The 26,072-nt window shown below is 40.3% G+C and overlaps 1 protein-coding gene across 1 annotated transcript in view; it reads right to left on the reverse strand.

Annotated features, from left to right (window-relative positions):
- Window positions 1–1,323: 1,323 nt before the first annotated feature.
- Window positions 1,324–26,072, reverse strand: part of agps (alkylglycerone phosphate synthase) — a 30,029-nt gene continuing 5,280 nt past the window's right edge. The window contains exons 5-20 of the mRNA XM_053329235.1: window positions 25,868–25,942; window positions 24,759–24,830; window positions 23,636–23,715; window positions 22,151–22,231; window positions 20,992–21,117; window positions 20,601–20,709; window positions 15,680–15,807; window positions 14,678–14,729; window positions 13,024–13,100; window positions 12,825–12,937; window positions 11,144–11,213; window positions 9,410–9,471; window positions 8,335–8,424; window positions 6,909–7,008; window positions 6,702–6,759; window positions 1,324–3,035 (exon numbers count right to left, since the gene is read on the reverse strand). Coding sequence (XP_053185210.1) covers window positions 2,914–3,035; window positions 6,702–6,759; window positions 6,909–7,008; window positions 8,335–8,424; window positions 9,410–9,471; window positions 11,144–11,213; window positions 12,825–12,937; window positions 13,024–13,100; window positions 14,678–14,729; window positions 15,680–15,807; window positions 20,601–20,709; window positions 20,992–21,117; window positions 22,151–22,231; window positions 23,636–23,715; window positions 24,759–24,830; window positions 25,868–25,942 — 1,415 coding nt within the window. The 3' untranslated portion in view covers window positions 1,324–2,913. The remainder of the gene's footprint in view (window positions 3,036–6,701; window positions 6,760–6,908; window positions 7,009–8,334; window positions 8,425–9,409; window positions 9,472–11,143; window positions 11,214–12,824; window positions 12,938–13,023; window positions 13,101–14,677; window positions 14,730–15,679; window positions 15,808–20,600; window positions 20,710–20,991; window positions 21,118–22,150; window positions 22,232–23,635; window positions 23,716–24,758; window positions 24,831–25,867; window positions 25,943–26,072) is intronic.

Consider the following 26,072-nt stretch of genomic DNA (forward strand, 5'->3'; position numbering starts at 1 on the left):
GTATTATTTTTGGGAGGGTATGCCTTATGAATTGTGTTGTAGCTTTGTTCATTGGAGTTTAAAATGTGACTGTGCACATTGTGAGGCATGGATCTGTGTGCTACTTTTACTTGTATTTTAGTTGAAGAGTTGAAGTCAATCGGAAAACTTTAAATTGCATGTTTTATGCAGTATTAAATTCAACCACTTGCTAAGGATGTAGCAAACACGTGAGCCAACAAATACCTCGTATTTTGAATTTACATCAGTAAACACATTATGTCATCAAAAATGCATGATTTAAATTCTATTGCATCATGTTACGTGGACTATGAATATCGCTGTTCTATTTTTCTATCAGGCCTCTGAATGTGGCCAAATTCTACTTGTCTTTTTTGCGATGTAATGTGCTTCTTGTGTTTCTTCTGTTTCTTCTTTCCTCCCCCTGCCCCATGTTTGGACTCTGGATTTATTCATGGCGAGCTAAACTGAAAGAAACCTAAGGCATGAAAAGGCAAATGTGCAATGTTTCTGTTCAGACTTTAAATAAAAATATGCTGCTACATGTCCTCTGGTTTATTTTGACTTGAAAGTACACAGTGGTGATCCACTCTGCCTCTCATTTCTCTCGGTGCAATGCTGACCTCATGTGGACAAATGTATCCTCTCACTCACAAAATGTGTCTCATCTCATCAATGAAATACTGCAGCTATAAGCACTTTTCATTGAGATAAACTTGGAGGCATGAAAAGAAGAAATTGCATGAAGGACATTAAATCACTCAGATTAGAAAGACTAAATATTAACAGGGAAACTGTCTAACTCTGATCAATACTGGACCATTAGAGTGATGTTGAAAGCTAAAACCTTTATGTCCAGTTAATCTCCATTCACACAATCCCAGTTATTACAGTACAGTGTAAGGACTGTGATAGCTGCAGTGTATTTCATAGTCCAAGGCTGAGCTCTGTTGCTGTTGATAGGTGGTGGTGACGTCAGCGAGCAGTGTGTGGGCGGCTGTGTGTGGGTGAAGATGACTCCCAAATGAGCCAGTGTGTAGAGAAAGAAAACCTGTCAAAAAGCAAGAAGACCAGCTCTAAAAACTCCTCTGAGCTGGATTACCTTAAACTCAGTGTGGCACAGGAAGAGGAAAAGCAAGACGATAACAAAACAAAACCCTCAGCTCTCGGGCACTGTCTGTCTGACAATATAAATAAGAGCATCTACTGAAAAGCTGAATTAGAAATGACATGCGTAGACCAGTGAAGGAGGGATTTCTGCTTTCCTGCAAAGGAATGAATTAGGTTGTGTGTGCTAAGAGAAAAAAAAACCTGAAACAGGATGTTTTAGTTGAATTTATTGCACAAATAGCATTGACAAAATGTACTTGGATGTTACTATGTTGTGTAAAGAAGTGGAAAATAACAAAGGGGCACATCCATAACATTCAAAAAGCTCTTTTTGACACAAGGGTAAAATATGAAACCATTCAATGTAAGATGGCAGGTCCAAAATTATCCTTTTATTTGGAGAATTATTATGAATCAAAAGGATGTGGTGGTCCAAAGATTAGGATGGAGGTTCAGTGTTAATACAGCTCTCTCAAAGCTCAACCTTGCTTCAAAATCAGTGGTTACCAGTGACAGAATGTCTGGTATCAAATTACGACAGAGATACACAAATGAGGGAAAGTATTTGAGGAGGAATTTCTGGGTGACGACTACAGTAAATGGAGATAGGAAATCAATACAGTGTCTTGAAAAAAAGAAAAGAAAATTTAGCATGTAACAGTAACAGATATCAACATTTAGGGTTATTTTTGCATATGCTGATTTAAAAAAATGCAGTTTAGCTGTGCATGAGTTAAATGCGTGTGAAGGTGGTGGTCAAAGCATATTAGTACAGTATGTTTGCATGTTTGGATGTGTTGAGTCTTTGGTACGACGAAAGCACCGGGATCCAGAGGTGTTTGCAGACATGGTCACATTGAAGCACGCATGATCGAATGGCTTTTTTTTCCATTTCTCAGTAACAAACCATGCTTTCGGTACAAAAACTGAACACACAAGGAATATGTCTTTTTGTTACAATAATAACATTAATTATAATAATAATAATAATGATGATAATAATAATATACTCTAGTGTTTTGTTTTGATTTTGTTAAAATTTCATGGGGCTTTAAGTTGTCAATGGAGGCGCACACACACATAAATACAGTCCAGAAAAAAGTCTCTTATGGCAATAGGTCAGAACAATGAAAAGGCATGAAAATGGTGAACTGAAAACAGACACACAAAACACATCATGTTACAAAGGGACTGAGTGTAACACCAGGGGAGTGTGGACAGGCAAGTGTAGGAAAAGGCAGACAAAGCTTTAGAAAGGCACAGAGCTTTAGAAAGCGCATTCATCTAGAAATGACCACTAAAGAAGTGCCACACGCACACACACACACACACACACACACACACACACGCACACACACACACAGACAGACACACACACACACAGAAAGTAAAAACAAATAAATGAATTAACTATGTTGGCAAGGATAATTAGAAAAAATGGTTAAACATAAGCAAATATGACAAAAATAAGTTTATGTTGCATCATCTCCAGTTGCATCTTGGCCGTTTTTTTGTTTTTTTAAGTCTGACTGTACAAAGTCTGTATTTTCAGCTCCAACAACAAGCAGAGACCAGGACACAACAGCAACGATGAGCTTCAACATGATTGTTACAGCATATTAGTGCAATATCATGTCAAAAGAAAAGGTTTGGGTGACTTAGTAAATGGCACCGAATGATGAATTTAATGAAAAAGACAAGTTCTCTGTCCATGTTTAAATTCACATTTAGTATCTATTAATCCAAGATGCTTTTTTTTCTTTTTTAGAAAAAGGTGAGAGAAAGATGGACGAGAGCGGGGAATTAGAGGAGGTTCCTGTTGCCGAAGATGTTATTGGGGTCCACATAGTCCTTGACAGACTTGAGCATCCCCATGCCGACATTGGAGATAGTCTCTCTCATCCACTCCTTCCGAAGTTTCCCCACTGAATGACAAGAGGAGAGAGAGAAAGAGAGAGAGAGAAAAAAATAAATAAATAAACTCAAGGAAGAAGACTGAGGGGGGGGGAAATAGAGGAATCGGCACGGCTGATTGCTCAGCAGGCTGCTGTGAGCCAATCAATCTTGTGAGAGTGAGTGAATAAACAGAGGGTGATAAATGCTTTTATTCAGAGAGGAGAAATGTTTTGCATGGCATGATTTATGGAGCTCAGCAGACTATCAAACTCATTAGGCTCTGTGTGTTCCCAGAGGAGGGGCCGGCTGGCGGCTGTAGCAGGCCGTCCCCGGCTCCCTCACTCTTTTCTCTCTCACCCTGCGAGCCGCCACGCCCCTCCAATTCCCTCCCTCCCGAGACACCAAGGCACTGTGTGTTTCACTGTGTGCTTCTGTCTGCTCTTTGTGCTCATGAGCGCGTTCCACCGGCTAACCTGCGAGGGTGTTTTGCTTGCTTGTCCTGAACGCACTTCTGTGCCCTCTGACACTGGCCCGAGTGCCAACAGGGTGCCAGAGATGACTGTGGAGTGCCACACAATGCTCCTCTGTCAGCAGGACTTTGGCTTTCAGCTGCTCTTCACCCTCCCTTCTCCTTTCCCTCGTGCTAAAACCCAAGGAGCGAGTGTGGCTGTGGCACGAAGCCTAGTGAGGGTGCCCATTGCTTCACCAGCTGTCCAGTCCGACATACTCCACAGCGTCTGTACCCGACAGGTTCTTAGCGGAGAGTCTGGAGCCAGCGAGAGGTCTGGTGACTGTGGAGGCTGCACAGAGGACTGGGAAACCTCGCTGGAAAGCCAAAGTCTTACTGCAAAACTTCAACTAAAAAAAGAAACTTTGATTTCCTATAAACTAACAAGAATTTTATGACCAAGTTTAAAAACAGGCACAAACAGCATGAAAACAGTCAACTTTAGTGGCTTAGACACGACCACAAACCGCAACGTCTTTGATAGGTAGTGAAGTGGAGATGGACGGGAAAAGTGAGGCTGACAAAGGTCCTTTGTAGGGCTGAAACAATAAATAAAATAATCAATTTTGGTAATTGATTCATCAAGAAAAACATTTCTGCTTCTCTCTGTTTTATAACTTAGGGTATTCCACTAACAAAAGATATTGTTATGGCCATTGTTTCACTATTTTGGGATGTTTATTGAAAAAAGGATTACCAAATGAATCTATAATGGAAACAATAGTTGAATCACCAGTCCCCAGACAAAATTGAAATGGGGATGTTCCAATTACATTATATGTACCTTTGACCAGTAGGTCACAAGTTCACTCTCATAGCATCCAGAGGTTTGAATATTTTAAAAGAGAAAATCGTTTTTTCAAAAGTAATAACTGCTTTCATCAAGCAATAATGACATAAAAGTCAGTCTCAGAGTGAAAGAGTGAAAGAGCCAAAGAGCAGCACAGAAATGAGCTTTAAGTAGGTCAGGTCATCTCTTTCTGGGTAAATGTTAACTTTTGGAGGTCATGCCAACTTAAAAGAAACGCACAACATCTATATTCCAAAAGTCACAAAGATAGATTTGAGAATAAAGCAGCGTGGAACAGGTGCTGCGTGCTGAGTAAACACCTGAGATTAGATACGAAAGCCTGAAAATAGGAAGGTGTATGATGGGAGTTTTCACACGCCTTCCCTTCCCTCTGCACACACGCCTCTTCTTTGCATCACATGCAGGGGGAGACCCTGTGTTAATAGGGCATGTTGAGGGAAGGGGGCGCCGTGTTATCAGAGTCCAGCCGGGGAACCCAGATGGGGATCGGCCATGAGGCTAGTGGGGCCCGTCTCCTGACAAAACAGGGCAGACAGCGGGGTCACCGGGGACTCTGATACCACACGCACCTCCAGATGGTGACAGAGGGACCAATCAGCTGCTACCCCATAACTAAAAAAGTCCCCCTGCTCTCTACCACATCCTCCCTCTCCTTGCTCCTTCTCTACTTGTCCCACCTCCATCCCTCCCTCCTCCTAGGAAAAAAAAGAGAGAGAGAGAAAACAGAAGGTGCTGGGACTGCATCATTGCCTCCATCACAGTGATAATTTACACATCTATCTTGTCAGATTCTCTCTTTTTTGCTTGCTATTGCAATCAATCTCTCCAGGCTTGGTCTGTGCAGCTGAGACATGCAAAGAAGTGCAGGTAGTTATTTCAGAAATGACAGATTTTTTTAAAGTGTCATATTTCTCTCGTGAAGAAAAGCCTGGTGCAGTGTGGGGTGAATGGCGAGAGAACTTCACTAAATCAGGTCATTATTCTATCACCTGTGTTCAGTGACCTGTGCTGTGGTGCGGAGTTAGTGAGATTGAAGCTCTGCAAAGCCACAAGGTCAGGTGAGGATGCAGGGCACCCTGGGGTGGCCCCTCATACAAAGGAGACTGACCCCCTGACGCGGTGCTCTCACTCTCCCCGGGCCTCTTTGACAAATGAAGGGTCAGGACATGAGAGACAGACTAAGGTAGCCGCCCTGCGCTCCGGTGATACGGCCGAGCCACAGTATAGGTTGAGAGGCTGCGGTGCAAGGCTGATAGATGGATGACTCTCGCAGTGATGGATGCTCAACAACTCTTCACTGCTGCAACACTGGTGACCTAGTTAAAGAGGACATTTCTCCCAATGTTCTGGTTTTCAGAACCAGCAAATGATCAAACAAACAGAGCTTCTGCTTGATAAATCTGACTTATTTTTTAAGTTCAAATCGTCACCATTTTTGTTTAAACATGTTGTCGTTAGCTGAGTATTTTGTCCTGCAGAGACACTCTACACGCCCAGATTCCGTTACCGACACCCACGCAGCACAACACTGACCTGCTGTAAATACAGGGCCACAAAAATGTATATTTCCTCCGGTGCCCTCCCACCTCACCATCCTTGACTACATCTGTTTTGTTTGATACACAAAACCCAGTGAAACTAGCTCCATTTGTCAAGCACTGATTGTGGGCAGACAAACCGGCCTGTCTGCGCCCAGATAGCGAGCCCCACTGTTATTAATCACAATTACAGAGTGGGCCTCGCACGCAGGAGCTGCATCAATATCCCCTCCTCTTTCCCCCCCTCTGTCACCTCCCCCGGCTGCTTGGGGTGGCCGGGCCACCGTTTGGAGGTCAGTATACAGCCGGCGATAACGGTGGCATCATTTACCCTGGCCCACCGCCTCCTTTTTATTAGCAATCTTTTAATTTTGAACCCGTCCCCGCCTTCAGGAAAAATTGTGATTTAATATCGCAGCTGATTCACTGCATACTGTTTTTGACAGGCATGATGAATAGCCTGAAGTGATGTATGAAAACAGCGAGGCGGATGGCAATATAGATAAGGCAGCCATTTCGGTTAGCCCTGATGGGACCCAGGAAGTTGTTTCACCGCCCTCCCCTGCTCACGTTTCATTTGGTCACTGACGAAATGAAAAATAGCCGAGTCAGAGTCATTCGTCTGAGCTATGAAAGACCTCAGACCCAAATGCATTTACAGCACGACTGGGCAGCTCGCTACCATAGAAGAGCACACGTCATGCTGTCATCACGACTCCCTACAGCCTCTTCTCAGAAATAGCAATTTAGAGAAAAGGTGCAAATAAAATGCTCATGTTATAAGAATTTCATTCAGTTCAGTGTGCCCATATTTTCGTATACATTTCTCAGGTTGTACCTCCATGATGATGTGACAAGCTCCCTCCATTGGCAAGGATCTCTTCTCTAGCTGCACGCTGGGAAAGAAAAAATAAAACCACATTCAGTCTGACATTCACTCTCTGGGCTGTTGGATATGAAGACACATCATTACATCAGATGTAATAATGATATTCATCAGATATAATTGTGAGGGCTATGTTGTTAAAAATAAAAGTGAATGTACCTCTACTTGTTCGTAAACATGTACTGGATCACCGAGTCCCCTGTAGTTGAAGGCAAAGTAGAAGTAGACACAGGCACCTGCATCGTACGTCTGAGTCACCCTGCAAAAGCAAAATGCATGTTTAGACAAATGGGGAGGACTCCTTAATATTTCTCCTTTAACTGGCCCTCTGAAACCTAATTTATAGGAATCCATTTTCATACAATAAGTGCATTTTCTCCTTTGTAATTGGGAGGCATAGTAAAGTGGGAGGTTTTGCTTTCAACCCCTCCTCATTTCCATTCAAGGTTTCAGAGAGTGGAGGCACCTTTAATAATGTGGCATTATCACACATTAAATGCTTTCGTAATAGGATGACTCAGCTGACACTTTAATGTTTGCAAAATTGATTTGTTATTTTTCACTGAACAAAACATCATTATTGCTAATGTGGCTGCTTCTAAATAGAATGCAATGTGTAAAAAAAATTACTTCTTTTTAAGAATAAACAGTTTTTCCAGTTTGCAAAGTCTCTCTTTGGCCTTGCTCCCTGTGGAGGAGCAGGGTGCAGAGCCCTTGTTCATTTGACATGGCCCATCACCTGGCACACTGACTGTTCTAGAGGTTAAATGGACAAATCAATCATGTGACAGACTGCAGCCGGGAAATGAATGGCTGTAGCATAATCAGGCCGAGGTCTAATCTGTCCACAATCGGTGAGCAGCAGCCTGGTGCTCCTCAACCGACTCGCCGTCTGTCTGTCAGGCTCTGGCTAACGTATCAGGGGTTGGGGTTAGTAGAAGTGTGTGTGTGAGAACATCAAAACTTCTGACCAGACATTTCAGTCTATAATCCTATTTATGTATTCTTTGATACAAATAGAAACAAATAGTTTCTGATTAAATCATAAGTTCGACAATTGTAGACAATATTAAGTAGATTGTGCTAAAACAGGATATAAAAAGGAGAAGTCCAGCGATATTCTATATATTTGTTTTTGTCAACAAATTCCACAAAACCTGATATAGCTTTTTCTCCGGTGCTACAAACCTCCATCCTTGTGTAAAAACTATAAAAACACATCAGTGAATCACACCTTTACCCTGTGTGACATGTGGCATTGCAGTTTCTCCTTAGTCAATTCAACAAACTCCATTCTGGTGTCATAGTCATCAGTGCACCAAATCCACAGCTTAAAATAGTCCCCAAAAAACAAACAAACTACAGTTTGAGTAATAATTTAAGATTTAGCTGCTTTTAAAATGATCCTTAGTATGATCCTATGTATGTGACTCATTTTCAGAGGTTTGAGTCCTCTAAAGAGTAAGCAGGCTTGAGGCTGAATGCCATGGACAGGGCACTGAAGTCATAAAGTACTTTGTACAGTACAGACAGACCAACATTTTACATTACTGTCAAAAACTGTGCTGCCATCTGCAAGTATTACCTGCACGTGGATAACGGAGGAAACTGAACTCCTCTCTCTTTACACTCTCCGACGATGCGCGCCTTTACGTTCCGGCAAATGTCCAACACCCTGAAAATAAAGTAAATGGCAACATTTTTAAAAACTGAACCAGATAGAACAGAATTGTAACAACTTGTTTATTAAATGCTGACATTTATGTATTTAAAACATAATACTAGTGTTGTTTGTAAGGGAACCTGCTTTGCACTGCATTCATTTCTTATGCAGGATTATTAAAATTCAGAAAAAATGGCAAGAGACCAAGAAAGAGGAAGAGGACAGACTTTAAGATGAAGACCATTCTGTTAGAGGTTCCCACTGGTGTGGAAATGGCCGCCATGCCTGAGCATGTGCAGCCGTGTGTGGAGTGTGGAGGATGGGGAGGAGGATGGGTAATGAGCCAAGCACATATGCTCGCCTCAGTGCCTGATCTCTTGGTCTCTCCCGTCAGGCATGTTACACAATGTGGTGTGTGTGCATATGCAAGTGAGTGTGTGTGCGCGGGTGTGTGTTAAAGAAAAACGATGATGAGAATATGTAGAAAATGCAGAACACACCACAAGTGGATGAGAGATGAATCTGTGGCTCATATTGTGCTTTCCCACATTGAACACACAGATAGATCTCTTATATGTGTATTGGTTTGTGTGTGTGTCAGTAATGGCGCATTTGTAGGCTGAGGAGGCAAGCTTCTGCCAACGCAGAGACGGTTAATGTGGAGGGAGAAGGCAGGCATGAAGGTGAATGTCAAAGACAGAGGCAAAGAGAAATAAAAGAAAGGAGGGGAAACAGGAGCATGAGGGAGACAGAGGACTCTCTTAAGACTGAATGTGTGGGAGATGAATAAGGAAAAATGTTTACCACTATTTAAATTAACAGGAAAAGCCTTCAGGTCTTGGCTGTGTTTTCTTTTGTTATGGGGGGTGGGAAGGATGTTTTATGCCTTTATTATAGCATAAGTGAGATATGACAGGAGGAGAGGGGGAAGAAAGACATGGCTAACAATATGTTGCCAAAATCAAAATGCAAACGTTGCAGTTACATGTGTATTTACCTGTCCCAAGGCACAGAGGTTTCAAAGGACTCCCCGATCACATAGTAGTCCATCCCCAAGTCCTGCTCAGAATAAAACATTAACATTAGTAGGCTGACAAGTCAATGCTATTCAGTATGTTTACAAACACACATAAAACCAAGACACTTTGCATGCACTGTAGTGACCTAGTCTGGCTAACGCTAGACCCTACCACAAGTGAGGTAGGTAACTTTCTGAGCGAAGTGGAATGTCACTAGAAAGAGAGCATGGGTTTACCCAGGCTAGTAGTGACCTGCTTACTGTAAAATCCACATAAACATGTAGCAGATCAATAATCTAATTTCCCCATCACCTCCAATCTTATCAATGATGATTCATGTGTATTAGTGACAGAAAATGCTGCTTCCTTCAGTTTTTGGACGGATGCCTCTTTTCATTTGTGACTATATTTTACAAATACTCTGTTCATCTGCAGAAACTGGTTCACTAGATGTCTAAAGGCTAGTTTGTGTGGCTTTCAGTGTTTGTTGGACTTTAAATTAAAATATTTTGCATGTGATGGTGTGTCATTTCACATGTTCAACTCTCTTGATAAATTTCAGGTTAGTATTTGTGTTGGGGAATTTTCCATCATTTACGTCAATCACTGGCATGTACTGGGTCAAACTAGGCTTTGCGGTCATTGCAAGGCCACAACAAATCTTGGTTTAGACATTGTCTCCCCTTGAGGGAATGGTAAGCAGTGAGACTGCTTTTGGGGAAAACAGGAAGCATTTTGATAGTGTTGCTATAGCAGCCGAGGTCAGATATGTTTTTGCCCGTTTCTCTGAACGGGGTAGAGGTAACTGTAGTCAGAGGTTGGATATGGTGAACCCTGTGGGATGGAGGACAAAGGAGTTGCGTCTAGGCACTGTTTTATCTGTAGACCAGTAGACTAAATTCTATATGCTGTAAATGTGATGGATCTGGCCATATTTGGGCATGGCTCAACTTGTGGCATTATCTGTGTGGTTTAAAGACTATCTCTGGAGGACAGAAACTTCAGAATTGAAGGGAGCATCAGAACAGAACATGTACTGATTATTCATTCACTTCTACTTGATCAAGTAAATAAACCTTTTCTACGCAAGTGTGTGTGTGTGTGTGTGTGTGTGTGTGTGTGTGTGTGTGTGTGCGCGCGTATGTGTTATGTTAGCCAAGGGCCTGGTTTTAACTAACTAGGAAACTATAGCTCTTATTTATTTATTATATTTCTCATTGAAATTCAATTTAAAAAGGCCTTTGCACAAAAGAGGAGAGGATGAATCAGTATTAAATATACGTATACGTGACCACTAAATTACTAAATTACCTTTCTTCAAGAAATCTTCTTTTAGAAATCAGTATTTTGAGAAAGCAGAGAGTAACCCAGTTACTAGAGATCATGCACATGCACTGTTTTCATGTTTCTGTGATTATCAGAAAGGCCTCTGACAGGACTGACCTCATATGACTCTCCATTGTCATCCTGACTGCAACTACTGTGCTCTTTTCATGTTCTCTAGTTGTCAAAGTGTCTCCACACTCTTCAGTGTTAGACACCTTGGCAACAACTGTGACCAGATCAAATCAAAGACCTCCAGAGGTCACATTCTGCGGGGTCTTTATATTGCTCACTATGCTATCTGCTGTCAGAGGTCCTGTCAGATTGTGTCCTCCCTGCCCACCCCGCCCTTCAGCTCAGTCAGAAAAAAAACCAGAGGAGTGACCCACCCGGAGGTAAGCGATGACAAAGGTCAACATGTAGCCCCTCTGCCCATTGTCCTCTCCAGCTGCCAGGCCCCTGGAAGAAGATAACAGGGTTAATATTTAACAGCTCTTTCTTTTAGCTTTGTTGGCTTGCCCGCTCCTCCTCACAACAGCTGCCTGGGAGCCTGTCAATCCAACAATGTACAGATCAATGAAGCTTTGCTCTATGCATCGCCACAGGTCAGCCACACATCCATCACCTACGGTGTATAATCAAATTTTCATCTACCACCCAAACTAATCAGGCCAAGCTCATTAGAAAATCACTACATCGATTTTCACCCTTCTTCTTGTTTCCTAACGCCACAAGAAAATATTCCTCACAGAACCGCACTAATCCATCACTGGCACTTGATGTGATGGGGGATCATGATTTATTTGAAATAATGCAATAAAGCAGAGTATGCTGCATGTAACTGACAAGTTTCTCATGATTTTATTGCTGGCTATTACCAGAGCAGCACTCCAGCTACCTGCAAATGTGGCCCTGAACCAAAGAGTAACTCTAACAGTAATATGTAATCAATAACTATCACCCAAAAAAACCCACCAAAAAATCACTGACATTGCCCAGTGAGGATGGTATATTTAGACTGTTGTATCTGAGCTATGAGTTTCTCACTGGTTTGTATTACTTTGAAATTACTTTGGTTTAAATACATTATTATATACATGTATTATAACTATTATATAACTAAATAGCTATTTTTTGATAATTTATTTCACAAATTGTTTTGTTTCTTGCTGCAAGAAGCTGCTGACCATGTAGTCTACAAAAAACCCTGATAAACACAGCTTCTGGTATTAGTAAATGATTGGAAAATGGGGGAACATGCACATTTATACCAGAACATGCTCATTATATACCAGAAGCTCTTTAACTAAAAAAAAGGAGTGGTATGTTGAAAACAACTTTAAAAAAAAAGCCTCCAATATAGAGGGAATAGAGATAACTTGTATTTCATGTTATACAACTACAGCCGACTGCTCCCTGTTAAGTGCACAAAACATTTTAAAGTTTAAGGCAGTGAACATTTCATTGGAACGTGTTTAAACGTATGACTTCACAGCCCCCTCAGGATTACCAATAAACAATAAATCTTGATTATAATAACAAGGTGGACCAGCACAGAAGTTAATTTATATGAGGATAAACCCATCTATGAAGCTGCTGTAAGGGGTTTAAAAACAGGCCGAGGATAGAGAGAGCATCCCTCTCAGCCTGACAGGTAACTGATTTCTCCCAAAGTCCTCATTGATCCATTCATGATCAATCACAACACCGAAGCAGTCCCAGGCTGTGTCCTCTCGCCCTGTGCTGTCCTGAGGGGAGCTATGCCCTAGCTATCCCCACCCACACCACATTTACTTTAACATAAAAGCTGGCCTGACAGGAGGATGTCCACAGGTGATCCATCAATCCATGCCAAGACAAACTACTGAGTGGAAGACCAAGTCTGAAGTGGGTAATAGTGCTTTTCCATCCTTTTCCCGGCTACTACATAATGGCTGATTAAATAAAGTGAAATCAGAGCCTCTAGCAGCTCCCCATCAGATTTAACTTCCCAACAAATGGTGCTTTACCATTTCTGTGCTTTACAAGGCCGCAGATCATTAACTGATTGGAAAGATAGCAACTACTTACCCAAATTTTGCAGCAATGTCATAAACTTGCTTCTCATGCTGCAGGACCTTCTCACGATTTCCCTCAAACAACAGTGTGGCCACACACAAGCGGTTGGGGTCGAACCCTTTGAACTGAGGATTAAAGAGGTGCATTTATTTTTCATGGATAAGATTCGCCTCAAGCAACTGGTGATGTTCACTTGCTATTTGTTTTTTACCTTGGTGATGTAAAACTTTTTCAATCCGTCCAAAAAGGATGTGAATAGTGAAGATACTTGAGGCTTCAGGGCATGACCTGTGAAAACACCAGCTAAAAGTCACAGCCATGTATTTGCACAAGTAAGCTTGAAAAAAGCATAACTGAGAATTTTATTTTTATTCACATGTGATACTCTGCTTCTGCTTGTATCCTCCAGCGTTCTGAGAGGGCAGGCGAGTCAGATTTATTTGGGGGTTTCAAACAAAGGAGGAAAAATAAATGGTAACATTTGAATAACTTTACAACTGGCCAGTGGCTGCCAGCGACAGGGACAATAAATCAGAGGGTTTCCGAAGGGAAGTAGGGTTGACACAGCGATATCCGTCTTCCTCACCCACACTTTTTGATTTATTCCTGATCGGACGCACAAAAACGCCTGTGGACAAGCGAAAATGAGGGGCTGGGGCCAATGGGATGGTTATCAATCATAGCGAGACTTAACAGTTCATTTACCCCCCCCCCCCCCCTCCATGCTCAAGTCTCTTCATCACTTAGTGTCCTAATTGTTTCCATTCCAAAAGGTGATTGTGGGTCTTTAGGTCTGTCGCAGCCATCATACGCGTTAATTAAATACTCAACATCCAGAAAGAGAAAATTACACCTACACTGTGCTTAATTTTACTGTTAACTTACCTCTCTGTGGTTTGGTCTTATATATTTTTTACATATCAAAACACACAGTGCTACTGACTATAATATTCTCATTTTTCATCTTGCGTGTCAAGACAGGCAGTACTAAATTGTACTTGTAGTCCCAATCTGAAAGGGACCTGTGAATACATCAACTCTCCTTACTCAACAGCCAACATGATTAAAAGTGAGGACAAGCCACTAATAAGCCCAAGAAGGTATCATAGAGCCATGAGTTTTAGTTATTAGTGAAAAACCTGGTCGCTTCATCTTCCCTACTTAATGCTAAGAAGTGCCTACTCTGTGAAAAGTGGAAATATAGGGGAGATAATGAGATCCCTGGAGACTGGGGAACTTTACAGAGATCTGTGGTAATGCCAGATGCATTCCACTAGACCCTAAGAAACAACATCATAAAACTTCAATGTAACAACTACTTCATTTTGGCTGTGGTCATTTTTCATCTTGCTTCAATTCTTTTGCTTGTGTGTGTGTGTGTGTGTGTGTGTGTGTGTGTGTGTGTGTAGCTATTCTGCTGCTGAAATAATAATCAATTTAACAATACTGTGCTGTAGAAGGTAAAATCATTGCATGCTGTACTATTACCATTCATTGCTCTTTTCTCAGGAGGTATACAGTACATCAATGAAACAGAAATCCAGATACTGGATAAATATACAGTACAAGAAACAAATTTCAACTCAAAACAAATAGAATTACTATTATGTTGCTGGTGAAAGCATGCAGAGTGCCACATGTTGCAAAGCTCTTGATCAAAGCCAAGGCTTACATCTGGCTTTAAATGAAAAAACACTTCCTGAAAATTAAAACCAAGTCGCATTGAGTCCTATGTGTGGAGGGAAGGGGACCACAAGGTATTCATGGGGCCTGAATGAGAGTGATGTCTTCATTCAGGAGTCTAGTCTGGACTATACTATGAATGAATGAATGAATGAATGAATGATTGATCAAACAAAACTTACCAAATTTAAATTGTTCATTATCCATGAGTCGTATAGATGCTGGAGCACATCTCTGTAAAAGAAAACAAACAAAAAAAATTGAAAAAGAATAAAAGAAAGGTCCACATTAGTCTGTCAGTGATTCAGGCAAAAAATAAAGCTGTCGAATTATATTTATTGGTGTCAACACTGAGAGCAACAGATGGAGGTTTGGCTTCAAAGCTTTTCGTGCCTTGTTCGACATCCTGAATAAACAGTCTGCATGATTTACTAAGTCATTCCTGCTCGATGCAGGTTGGATTACAATAGTGTCTGTCTGTGCCGTTTTTATCTTTATCTTGTTTTCTACTTTTAGATTTTAAGTGTCTCTAATTCACCTGATGTTGAGCTGCATGACTGAGATGAAACTGGAGGAAATCAAAGTGATCACAGGACGACACACGAACGGCCCTGGCAAAACAAAGCTAACCTCAAAGATCCTGTGCTGAGATTGACTGAAACAGGCACGACTTCTTATCTTCTGTTATAAGCTGCACTTGCAAAGAAAAGATTACAGCTCACAACCACAAGACACCAGCCAAATACTGTCACTTCACAATGTGGTTAACTAACAGCTTGCAACTGGCACATTTGCGTTGTAGTTGCATTCATTATTGGTGTTTGAGAGTAACAGCAAAAAATGACAAGCAAGTAACTTAAGATGCTGTTAATAGAAATTTAACACTTTCTGCAGTATCATAACAGTAAAAAGTCTCAATACAGACGTCTGATCATGTGTTTTACTGGGTTACAGCTGGAGAAAGTGTTGGATTTTTTCTACTGGAGATAACTTAGCTGAGGCTAGTTAGGTTTTAACGAGTTCACAAAGTTAAAAAACATAACACTTTGCTGCTTTTTTGTTGGCAGATCAGTAAAGCAGTGTAGTGAAAACCTAGATGAACATATTGTAGGTCGGGTAAACCTTACACTTTCAACACACACACACAGTTTCCAGCCATGTTGCAACAAAGATTAAAACGTTACCTGTCTGGCAACTTCTCGAAGACAGGCGACTCCCTGCTCAAAATTAGGGAATACCACCGAGCCATATTTCTGATATTCTGGCATGGGGCGAATCTTCATTGTAACTTCAGTAACCACACCCAGGGTGCCTGTGGAAAATCACAGTGAGATTTTGAATGAAAAAAAGAAAAAAAGGAAGGAGGAAGTCAGATCCCACAATTTATATGACCTAACCCCCTAGTAGAGTGGAAGTTAAGACCATTTTAAAAGGTTCTGGTACACGTCCCAAGGGTCCTTTGGGTGACCTTTGTCTCACATTTCACCAAATGGATCTGGTTTTCTACCACACACCGGGGGACAACTAAGATTTATCAGCTGAGAGAATGAGGAAGTAAAGCAAGTCTCTATCAAAGGCAACCAGGCTAACAGCAGTGCCACATATACAGATACACCTAAACCTCTGGCTGACCTCGTGACCCTTAAAACTGTCGATCATTAGCTGCTGAAGGAGTCGCATTGCATGTCTGAAAAGTAGAGGGTATACTTTTCCTTACATAGGCAAATATGTCTGGGATTAATAGTAAAAGAATATCCAGGTGCACGATACACAGTAGCTGGAGAGTGTTGTTAGTTATCAAGTCTCAAAGTTAAGATATTGTGTTGATAATCATCTTCCACAGTTTCTTCAGTCTGTACAAGGCAGTTCACACAAGCTTAAAAGCCATGTGGATATGTATAAAAAGAAAAAAAGAAAACTTACAAAATGTAACCAGAAAATTAGAAACTGCTGCACAATTTAATACAATCAGTGTATAAGCCCTGTAATAAATGCTAACTTTGTGAAACTTGTGGTTTTACATTGTTTGTTTGTTTCTAGGGGGCATGTTTGCCTTTAATTGAGAGTATATACAGTAGTTGAGAGGCCGACAAGAGCGGGATGATAGAAGAAGAGGAGGAGGAGGCGGAGGAGGATAAAACACAAAAAAGTTGCGCCTTCACCTCTAAGCCGCCCAGAAAGCTAATCATTTTCTGAGGCTCTAGTTTGTGGTGTTGTTAAACTAGATTGCATAATGCTGTAAAAACTACATGCGGTGGACAAACCGAGCAACACGACCACCATAAAATACACCCTTAAATGTTTTACATGGTAATAAACTGTTCAAGTGTTTCTGTTTTTCTGGTCACTAGGTGTATTACATTTATAATTTGTATATATTTGGATGAAAAATAAATGTCATTTTTGTTTAGTAGCTGATCAAGTCATCTGTAATGTACTGGACAAAACAAGTGTACATGAAAGCCACATGGAAATGAGGCTGGCTTTGACTTTTATGGGCTGACAGTAAATGATACAAAGTGCATGGTAAGAAAAAACAAACAATTCCTCTGTCATCCTAATGAGATAGCACTAAATAGAAAATCCACCCAAACTTAATGACTGTTTCGACTAAAAACCATGTCTGGTAAACCATTGTGTGCCTGTATATAAAAAAGAATATCAAAGATACGAAGAAAAATCACAATTTTTGCACACTCAAATCTTTAACTCTGCATGGTGACACCAGTGGTCAGGATCAGTTAAATGTCCTGTTGCTAGTAGCAACCATTGCTGCCACAGTTTGACTCTGTTATAGCTACCATTTTATCTGTGACCACATTCACACTACATTAATTTAATTAATACAACATCCTAAGTAAAGGTTTTATATATTTTACTCTTTTTTACTTCTACTGAGGGACAATGTAACAATTTTACTAGTAAGTCTACACTTTAGTCAATCCAGTTTTCTTGTTACTATGATATGATGTCATTATGATGTCTCATCTTTCAGATTTTTCATCACTATTATTGATTTTGTTATGTTTTATCCATTTGATCCAGTAGTTTTTTTTACATTTTCACAACTGTGATCTCATATTAGACTGTATCTATGTTAATACTGCAGTCAGTGCTGGAGCAATTTGCAGTTTTTTTTTTCTCATTTGAATCATCTATTTATTCTTTAAATCACATTACTGGTGCTGGTTCAGCCTCTCAAATGTGAGGATTTGCTCCCTTTTTCTGACTATCTACAGGTTTTGGACTATTTGTTTGACAAGAAGAAGTCACAATGGATTTTCATAATCTGCGATAGATATTTTTCACTATTTTCTGAGATGTAATAGACTCAACAGTTCTGTATTACTACAGCCTGTGTCCATTTACAGATGTATCTCTCCTGAACATTGCTGGTCTGGTTCCATTAGCAGATTTCCTCGACATGTTATGATCGCTAATGAGCCCCCTAACGTGACACTACATGTCACATGCTGCGCCCCAGTGGCCCAGTGAAAAACATGCTACTCCATTATACACCTCAGCCATGAAAGACCCTCAGGCTCCTCCCAGCTGACCTTAGGCAGGAGGAGCCTAGGAGAGCGCAGCAGGGAGGAAGGGAGAGAGAGAGAGAGAGAGAGAGAGAGAGAGAGAGAGAGAGAGAGAGAGAGAGAGAGAGAGAGAGAGAGAGAGAGAGAGAGAAAGCTAGGGAGGAGCTAAAGCACAAGAGCAATAAACAGAGGGTATGAGTAGCAAGGTCAGAAAAACACTCAAGGGGATGAACGCAATACAATGATGATGCTTGAGTATAGCTTAATCCAGTTTTACTGTGTTTTTACTAAACCAGCCTCATTTTACTGGATTAGTAATTAGGAAGAGGGACTATTTGACTTTTAATGTAAACAAAACTTGAGACTCCACTTCACTTCAGAAGCAAAGAATTGAGTTTGTGCATTAGATTAGCACTGGTTGGCTTCACACACCAACACTACAGCCTCAACAGTTAAGAAGAGTTTAAAGAGAAAGGGATTATCATTGATTATTCCAATCATTCTTTACACTGGCTGGGGGGGGGGGGGTACTTTGCATGCAGGCAACTTCAAGGTTAGAGAGATAGAGAGACCCAGTTGTTGTGCGGTGAATGAGAAGCTCGAGGTTTCACAGTAATTTTGATAAAATGGATGCGTTCCACTTAACATGCAGAGCATAGTTGAGGGTTTTGGTGCGGTGCTTTGTTGTTGTTGTAGCCTACTGTCAGACTGCAGGATGAGGTTTCTGGGCTGAGGAGGGAGATAATTTTAATGGGACCAAGCAGTGTTATGACCTCTTAGTTCTAGCATTAGGCCTCCCAGAAGTACTTGCGCTCCCATAGAGGTGTGGTCTTCTCCCATTTCTATCTGCACAAAAGCTCTCCCTAAGATGTTTTACTCTAGAGGTGCTTATTCACTGGCAATATGGAACATCATCATCATCATCATCATCATCATCATCCTGAATTCATAAACTTCTTTTAACGTCTTGAGTTTTGCTGTTTTGTTTTACTTTTCTTTTTTTTAAAGATTTGGTACATGCTACAAAAATACTGTTTTACATCTAAATTCAACCAATTTCTCTTTCAGATTTCAAGTGGAATCATAACGGTGTTATGCAAGTTGTTATTTTTAACTCCCTTTAATAAAGTGAACTAAAGTAAGACATCATATACGTAGAATGCTGCATATTTTAAGGCTATTATTATTAACTATTATTTTCATAATTAATTCAAATGCAGATTAATCTGTTCTCGTTTGGACTGTACTATTGATTGTGAAAAATGACAGCAAGTTGATGAGCTTTAGGAAATTGTTTTCAAAATTGCTTTCCAAAACCCACAAATTCTTAGTTTACTGTAACATAAGAGAAAGACAGCAGCAAATGCTCTCAATTGAGAAGTTGGAACTATGGCATTTTTGGAATCTTGCCAGAAAAAAAATGAACTTAAATGATTGATGAATTATTTTCCAAATATTCACTAATTCATTTTATATTTATTGAATAATCGTTTTAACTCTTTGCTACACATTAAACTGAGCCAAATTTACTAGCAGATGTGCTTGATCCCTCTAGTATTCTACTATACTATGATTCCCAGATAGACTGATGGGGACTTCAAATGCATAGATATGAAAACTCGAGAAGTCCATAAATTTCACTTAAGGAGAAATGTTGACAAAAACCCTGATGTATGTAATTTACTCACCTGTCACTGCTCTACACAGTTGCCTTTTAAACTCTATATAACCCACTGAACTCTAAGTGTTTATACAGACTGAATATAAATCATGCTCACTTAACACAAAATATATCAAACATGGCAAGTTTCTGCCAAAGCAGGAAGCCTGACTGGGACCAGTTTATAGATGTCTACCATAACTATCACATAGTGGTTTACACTGTATAACTCAATAAGTCAACCTGCACAGTCATGATACAACTAAAATGTATAAAAATGTATTATGGTAGTCAATAGAACTATTTATAAATGAGTAACACATTTCTTGTGAAAAGCAGTCAACAACATAATCACATATTAACAATATAAACATTTCATTTTCAGTTAGTCTACAATTTGTCACTTGTAACTACATTTTGTAATAAATATGAATGTAATCTTATATACTGGTGTTTTCTTGGTACTAACATTAGGTCTAATGAGTACAAATAGAGATTTCTGCAGCGATCCCAGTTCAGTCAGGGAGCAGATTGCTGAGCTTTGTAGGGCGAATATAAAGTTTGTATCCACAGCTGTTTAACACAGTGACGCCAGGAGTCTCTGAACCTTCTCATTATGTAGGGGGAACCTGGCATATGGTAGTATTCTCTGTGGGCATTCACAAGGACAGGGCACCGCAGATGGGGTGGGAAGGACACTTGCTGTTTCCTAACTAACACCCCTCCAGATCACTTTTCCACTAAAGCTGGTTAATGTGTAAGAGGCACAGAGCATGAGAACTGCCCTAATGTTGCTGTTTTATCACAAAGACATACGGTCATGTACACAGACCCACACTGACACATGACTCCACACAGTTGCACATGTGCCCACGTGCCTTGGTGTACAAAAATCACATGAGAATGTTAAAAAACCTTCTGAGCCCAAGATGAAGTGGTGAACGTCTGGCCCTGTGGACATGCGGGGACCCTGACAGCTCTTTTCAATCACACCTCGTGGAGTCACCATCTTAACGTGGACGACCTAATAAATCAGAAAAATAACAAATAACTAACTGTTTTGAGAATCAAACATATGCAAATAATAACAAACTATACTTTCAAAAAGCTACAAAATATAACTAGTATTAAAATTCCATCATAATTCATGCTATGGCCATTGCATCTTTGAGGTGAGGGCAAAGTCCAAAAAAGCTAAGCAAATAATTTGCTTCCTAATGACTGCAGTAACTCATGTGTCCTGACTGTCATGGTTGGTTTGGAACAAACATAAACAGGAAGGTAAAGTGGAACGTAAGTAACCCACCAGGTCCTCAATATTGCCGTAGATGTTCTTCTTCATGCCCGATGCTCTGGTTGCTACCCAGCCCCCCAGGGAGCTGAACTCCATGGAGTCAGGCTCATGCCCCGTACAGTAACCACTCTCATTAAGCTGTAAAAAAAAAAAAAAAGAAGAAGAAGAAAAAAACTAAACAAAATGCATTTGTTGTTGCAAAAATGTTTGGAAAAAAGACTTTATAATCCCACAAGAATGTTTTAATAGCAAGAAAAAAAGAATGAGCAAGCAAAGGGAACAAAAATAATTGCGGGTCTGCTGCAAAATTTCACTGCTCTCGTTATGCTGCAAAGCTAAAACTCAAGTTTTATGGCATCATAGATTTTTACAACAGCCTAAAATAAACCAAGTGGAAAGAGAATGAAAGCTCTGAAAAGAGAGATCAGTACATTATTTGGGCAGTGCCAAACTCCACTGGTCAAGTGTCATGTGCAAAATAATGGCTGGACACTACTAACATGTTTGTGCATTTTTATTTGTCTATTTACTTTTAGAATTGTTTTAGAGTCACACAAAGAGATGTTGTTAGGGTTTGACGGGAATCATCGTAAGGAACAGAGGCATTCTCCTCAAAGAAGTTCAACCCCTAAAAGATTTCATCTTTAGGCAGAACATTTAACAGTAATAGTAGTAGTAGTAATAATAATAATAATAATGATAATAAGGACCTTAAAATACAACAACCTCCACCAGAGGCACACATCACAAGATGGGGTAACGTCAGGCCTCGTTTTATCACAGCACTCCCCTGGAACGTAGTTTATAATACAGACCCATCTGCTCCATCAAAATGGCCCAGTCTAAATGCAGAGGTGGAGTCTGCTTTAGATGCAACACACGCATTCCTCTACATCAAACGCCTGCTCCTTCTCCATTTTTCTGAATTAGCTTGATGATGCCATCTGCTCAGAACCACAACCTCACTCTCTAATCTTTCCCCTTCAGCACTCTGCTCCTGTCTCAAACTCCTCCCTAAATACTGTCAGACCTTCTGAGCAAAGAGTACCCAAGGTGACTGAGCATGGACAACCTGCATGTGAGTGGTTACACAGCTTGATTGTTGGCACAACATTTCACATTCATGTAAGCTCTTTCACTGGATGAATATGGATGGATGAGCAGTACTTACCAATCTCTCCAAGTCTTGGCCGACGATGCCAGCTTCCACATGGGCAGTCAAATTTTTCTCGTCAATCCACAGGATGCGGTTCTGCAGACGAATAAAAAACAGCAACATGACTGAGGAGGTCATAAACAATCTGTGTGAATGCTTTATGCCACACAATACAAGAGACTATTTGTAATCTGTATTGATTTTGTTTGTCATTCAACCGATGCAGGTTACAAGATCTTTGAAAAATAGGTTCTACTGTGTTTCTCATAATGTCTGCCATCTTAACTCCAAATCTGCCTATACATCTGTTCTATTGACGTAAAATATCTCAGGCTAAGGCATAAACTGCTCTCATCAGCAGTCCATGGAGAAAGTCCCTTGGCAGTTTGCTAACAATAGCGGAGGTTTTGTACTAGCATGTCCTTTTAGCCTGACTGTAATACATCTGAGATAAATGTGTGTATAGAGGCTAGGGCGCAGTGACAAGAGTCGCTCTCCTCAAGTTTAACCTTAATTTAACATCTAATTCCAAATATATGCCTCTTATTTGGGCCACTGGGCAAGTGTCTACTCCAACCTACAGGAGGTCATTTCACACCTGCCATCAATTATTCACCAGAGGCGATAAAAGTTTATGCTCCTACCATACAGCTTCTTTCATGTGCTTCCATTGGACCTCACCTCTAACCCCTGACACAAAACACTGGCCACTGGTGACTATAACCCCAAACCCCAGGACTGGTGGGCTAGCAGCATCCAGACAGCTTGTATATCATCTTTACATGGGCCTGGATCAAAGAACTGTTCTGTACTGGTGTTGATGCTAACCATTTTATATTCTATCAAATGAAACGTTACCATGTTCATGGTGAGAAGTCTGGTATCTCATTGTGTGTTTGTCCCAACTGCACACTACACATATGTTAGTTTAAACTCAGGCTGCAACTAATATGATTCATTTTATGTACTATCAATTGTGTTTCTGAATAATTGTTTAATTGATAAAATGAAACAACGGTGAGAAAAGCCTTTAAGAGTTTCTCAGAGCCCAAAATGGTGTTTTAAAATAAATTGTTTAGTCTGGCCAACACTCTAAAATCAAGTATTCAGTTTACAATCATAACACATCCCAAAACAGACAAAACATAATAATTTAATTTGTGTTCAGACTGTGTCAAAGTGATGAATCATTATTTTTGAGGCAGCAGACAGTGCTGTATTGCATTATATCATATTAAATGGCATATTTAATAGCATGTCTACCTCCATGAACATAAAGAACAAAATAATATGCTTTTATATGTAATGCAAAACCAATACATCACTGCTACAGCATCAATAACCACAGACATGAAGTCTCAAAACAAACTTGATTTTAAAGTTTCACAATGCTAAAATTGGTGTAAGTCTATGAGCCTGCATTTGATTTGGTTTCAGGTTCTCTTGTCATTAATTAGTGAAGATCAGCTCTTATTAGTACTGACAGAGGTGTTTACGTACCATCTGTGAGGTATCCAGAGAGACAATGGAGCGAGTTTCCTCTGGGGGGCACTCTAGAGCGCTAGAGACACTAGTCCCTCCTGGGAGGAAAAAAACACAACAGCAATTACAATCCAAAAGCCTTGGAATGGACCATGTGAATATATATACTGAACAGTTTTAGGTTTACACACACACACACACACACACACACACACACACACACACACACACACACACACACACACACACACACACACACACACACACACAGCTCAGTTCATCCCACAAACTGTTGCTGCTGCACCAGCATAAACTCTGCATGAGTCCAGTACTGGGTCCAGAAATAAAAACACAGATTATTTACTGACTGAAATTAGTTTTAGTACTAGTGTCAAAGTCTGTCAAGTAATTAAAGTTTGCATCAAATGCTTTGTCACATTTTGTTTACATATTCTTTGATCATAAGTTAGGATGCTGAAACCATTTCACTTCTTGCATCCCTTTGTGTCAAGACAACATTAAGGCCTGCTGTGTTTGAGAACATCTCTTTGGTTAAATTAACATAAAAGAGTTTAGAAAAAACCTTGATCCATCAGCCTTTCCATTATCTCAGAAAGCAGTGTAGACAAGCTGGTCGCTTTAATATGTTGAAAACTTGCAGCAAAAGTTTTAAAAAAACGCAGCACATTTGCACACAAATTGCTAATCTGCAGATTATAATGAATTATATATTTTTAAATGATCGTAATTTTTTGTTGCATACATGTGTTTATTAAGTATATTATTCCCATGAACCTGATCACAAACTGCACTAATACAGTTACATTAGTGAATAATAAAATAATGACACCCAGGCTAGAAGTGAAGTAGGGATATTATGATTAGACTGATACTATTGTCTTTAAGTTTCAGTACAGAAAACACAAATTTACTGCACTGTGTGAAGTACCTTTTTTAACAACATTCATTCAATAATTACAATATCTGAGGCCACTAATTTAAAAAAAATATGTATTCCATAAGCATAGGATGGGAATAAATAATACATCCAAGAATAAAAATTGTAAATACACATCTAGTGTTCTGTCCAGTAAACCGCTGTTAATTATGCTGATTAGAGTCTTTTAATTTCATGACTCACCTCCGTATGGTATCAAACAAACATTATGTTTGCACGCCAGTTCCACAATTTTCTCTACATCGTTGTGGCAGTCTGCAAAAACACACATAATTTTTTATAATTAGGACATCACAGTAAATATATTTCAATTTATCATCCTCTATTGCATTCATAAATTAAATCTACTCATAAAAATAAGAGTTGACACATTGCAGAGAGAATACAGGATGGCACACTACAGTACATGTGTACAGAAGACAATACATAAATGTATACGGCCTGAGCCATTAGAGCAGGGAGAGCAGCAACAAGGCAGGGTGCGTTGTGATTTGCCTGATGGTTGTGATTTGCCCGCGGCTTTCCTCGGGCGGAGTCAGACTGCGTGAAGCTACACTCTCTGGGGTGGGATGTGCTGGATCGATACATACATGCTTTAGCCAATCACAGAGCCCACATCCATTCACTGTGGAGTGGTGAGTGAGTGGGAAGAGCAGCAATACCCACCTACACGGATGTGCTTTACTGGGCTCAAGTGCTTTTAGAGGCGGTGAGAAATGCCTTCATTCTGGTACATTTTGTTATCCAATTAAACACACAGCTCAGGCCTATGGATCACAGTTCAGCAACCTTAACCTACACTTAAAATACACGGCTTGAGTTGGGGGGACAACAGAGGAATGCAAATTACAGGTCAAAATATGTATCCGATACTTTGTAAATGAGAGTTTGTGTATGGGGTTGAAAAAATAAAAATTAGGTGCCGGTGGATGAAACTATGCTTACAGTTGCTTGGTGATTTGCTGCCCATTTGGGAGACTGCTAATCAAGTTTCGACCATCAGTCAACACACATTTGCATGTTAAAATAGTGCCAGCCATAACAACAGAAAACCAATCTCAGAATCATAATTCATGGGAGTATTGTGCAGGGCCAGACCGTGGAGTATTGGGTGTCAACCGTCCTCCCCCTGACGCTTCTTATTAAGCTTCCACTCATACATATTAATATCCCTGCCTCTGCAGAGATTAACCCTTTAAATCACCTAAGCCAGAGGGGGAATCAGCGCTGCTACGTGGGAGGAGAAAAACAGACCAATAAAAGCAGAGAGATGACACAGCTTCTGAACTCACTTGGCCATACCACCATGTCTGGAACACGACCAACTTTCCCTTCTCGCAGAGCAAAGATCTCATGTAAGCAATGCCCTGGAAGAAAATACAGGAATTATGAGAGAGATGACAGATCATCACAACTTAAAACCCCACTGCTGAATTCAAAGACCAGGGTTATGCAGTTTGCAAACATAAGAAGGTTACAACGTGGGGGATTTTTTTT

This window comes from Scomber japonicus, chromosome 11, assembly GCF_027409825.1.
Source record: "Scomber japonicus isolate fScoJap1 chromosome 11, fScoJap1.pri, whole genome shotgun sequence".
NCBI classification, from domain to species: domain Eukaryota; kingdom Metazoa; phylum Chordata; class Actinopteri; order Scombriformes; family Scombridae; genus Scomber; species Scomber japonicus.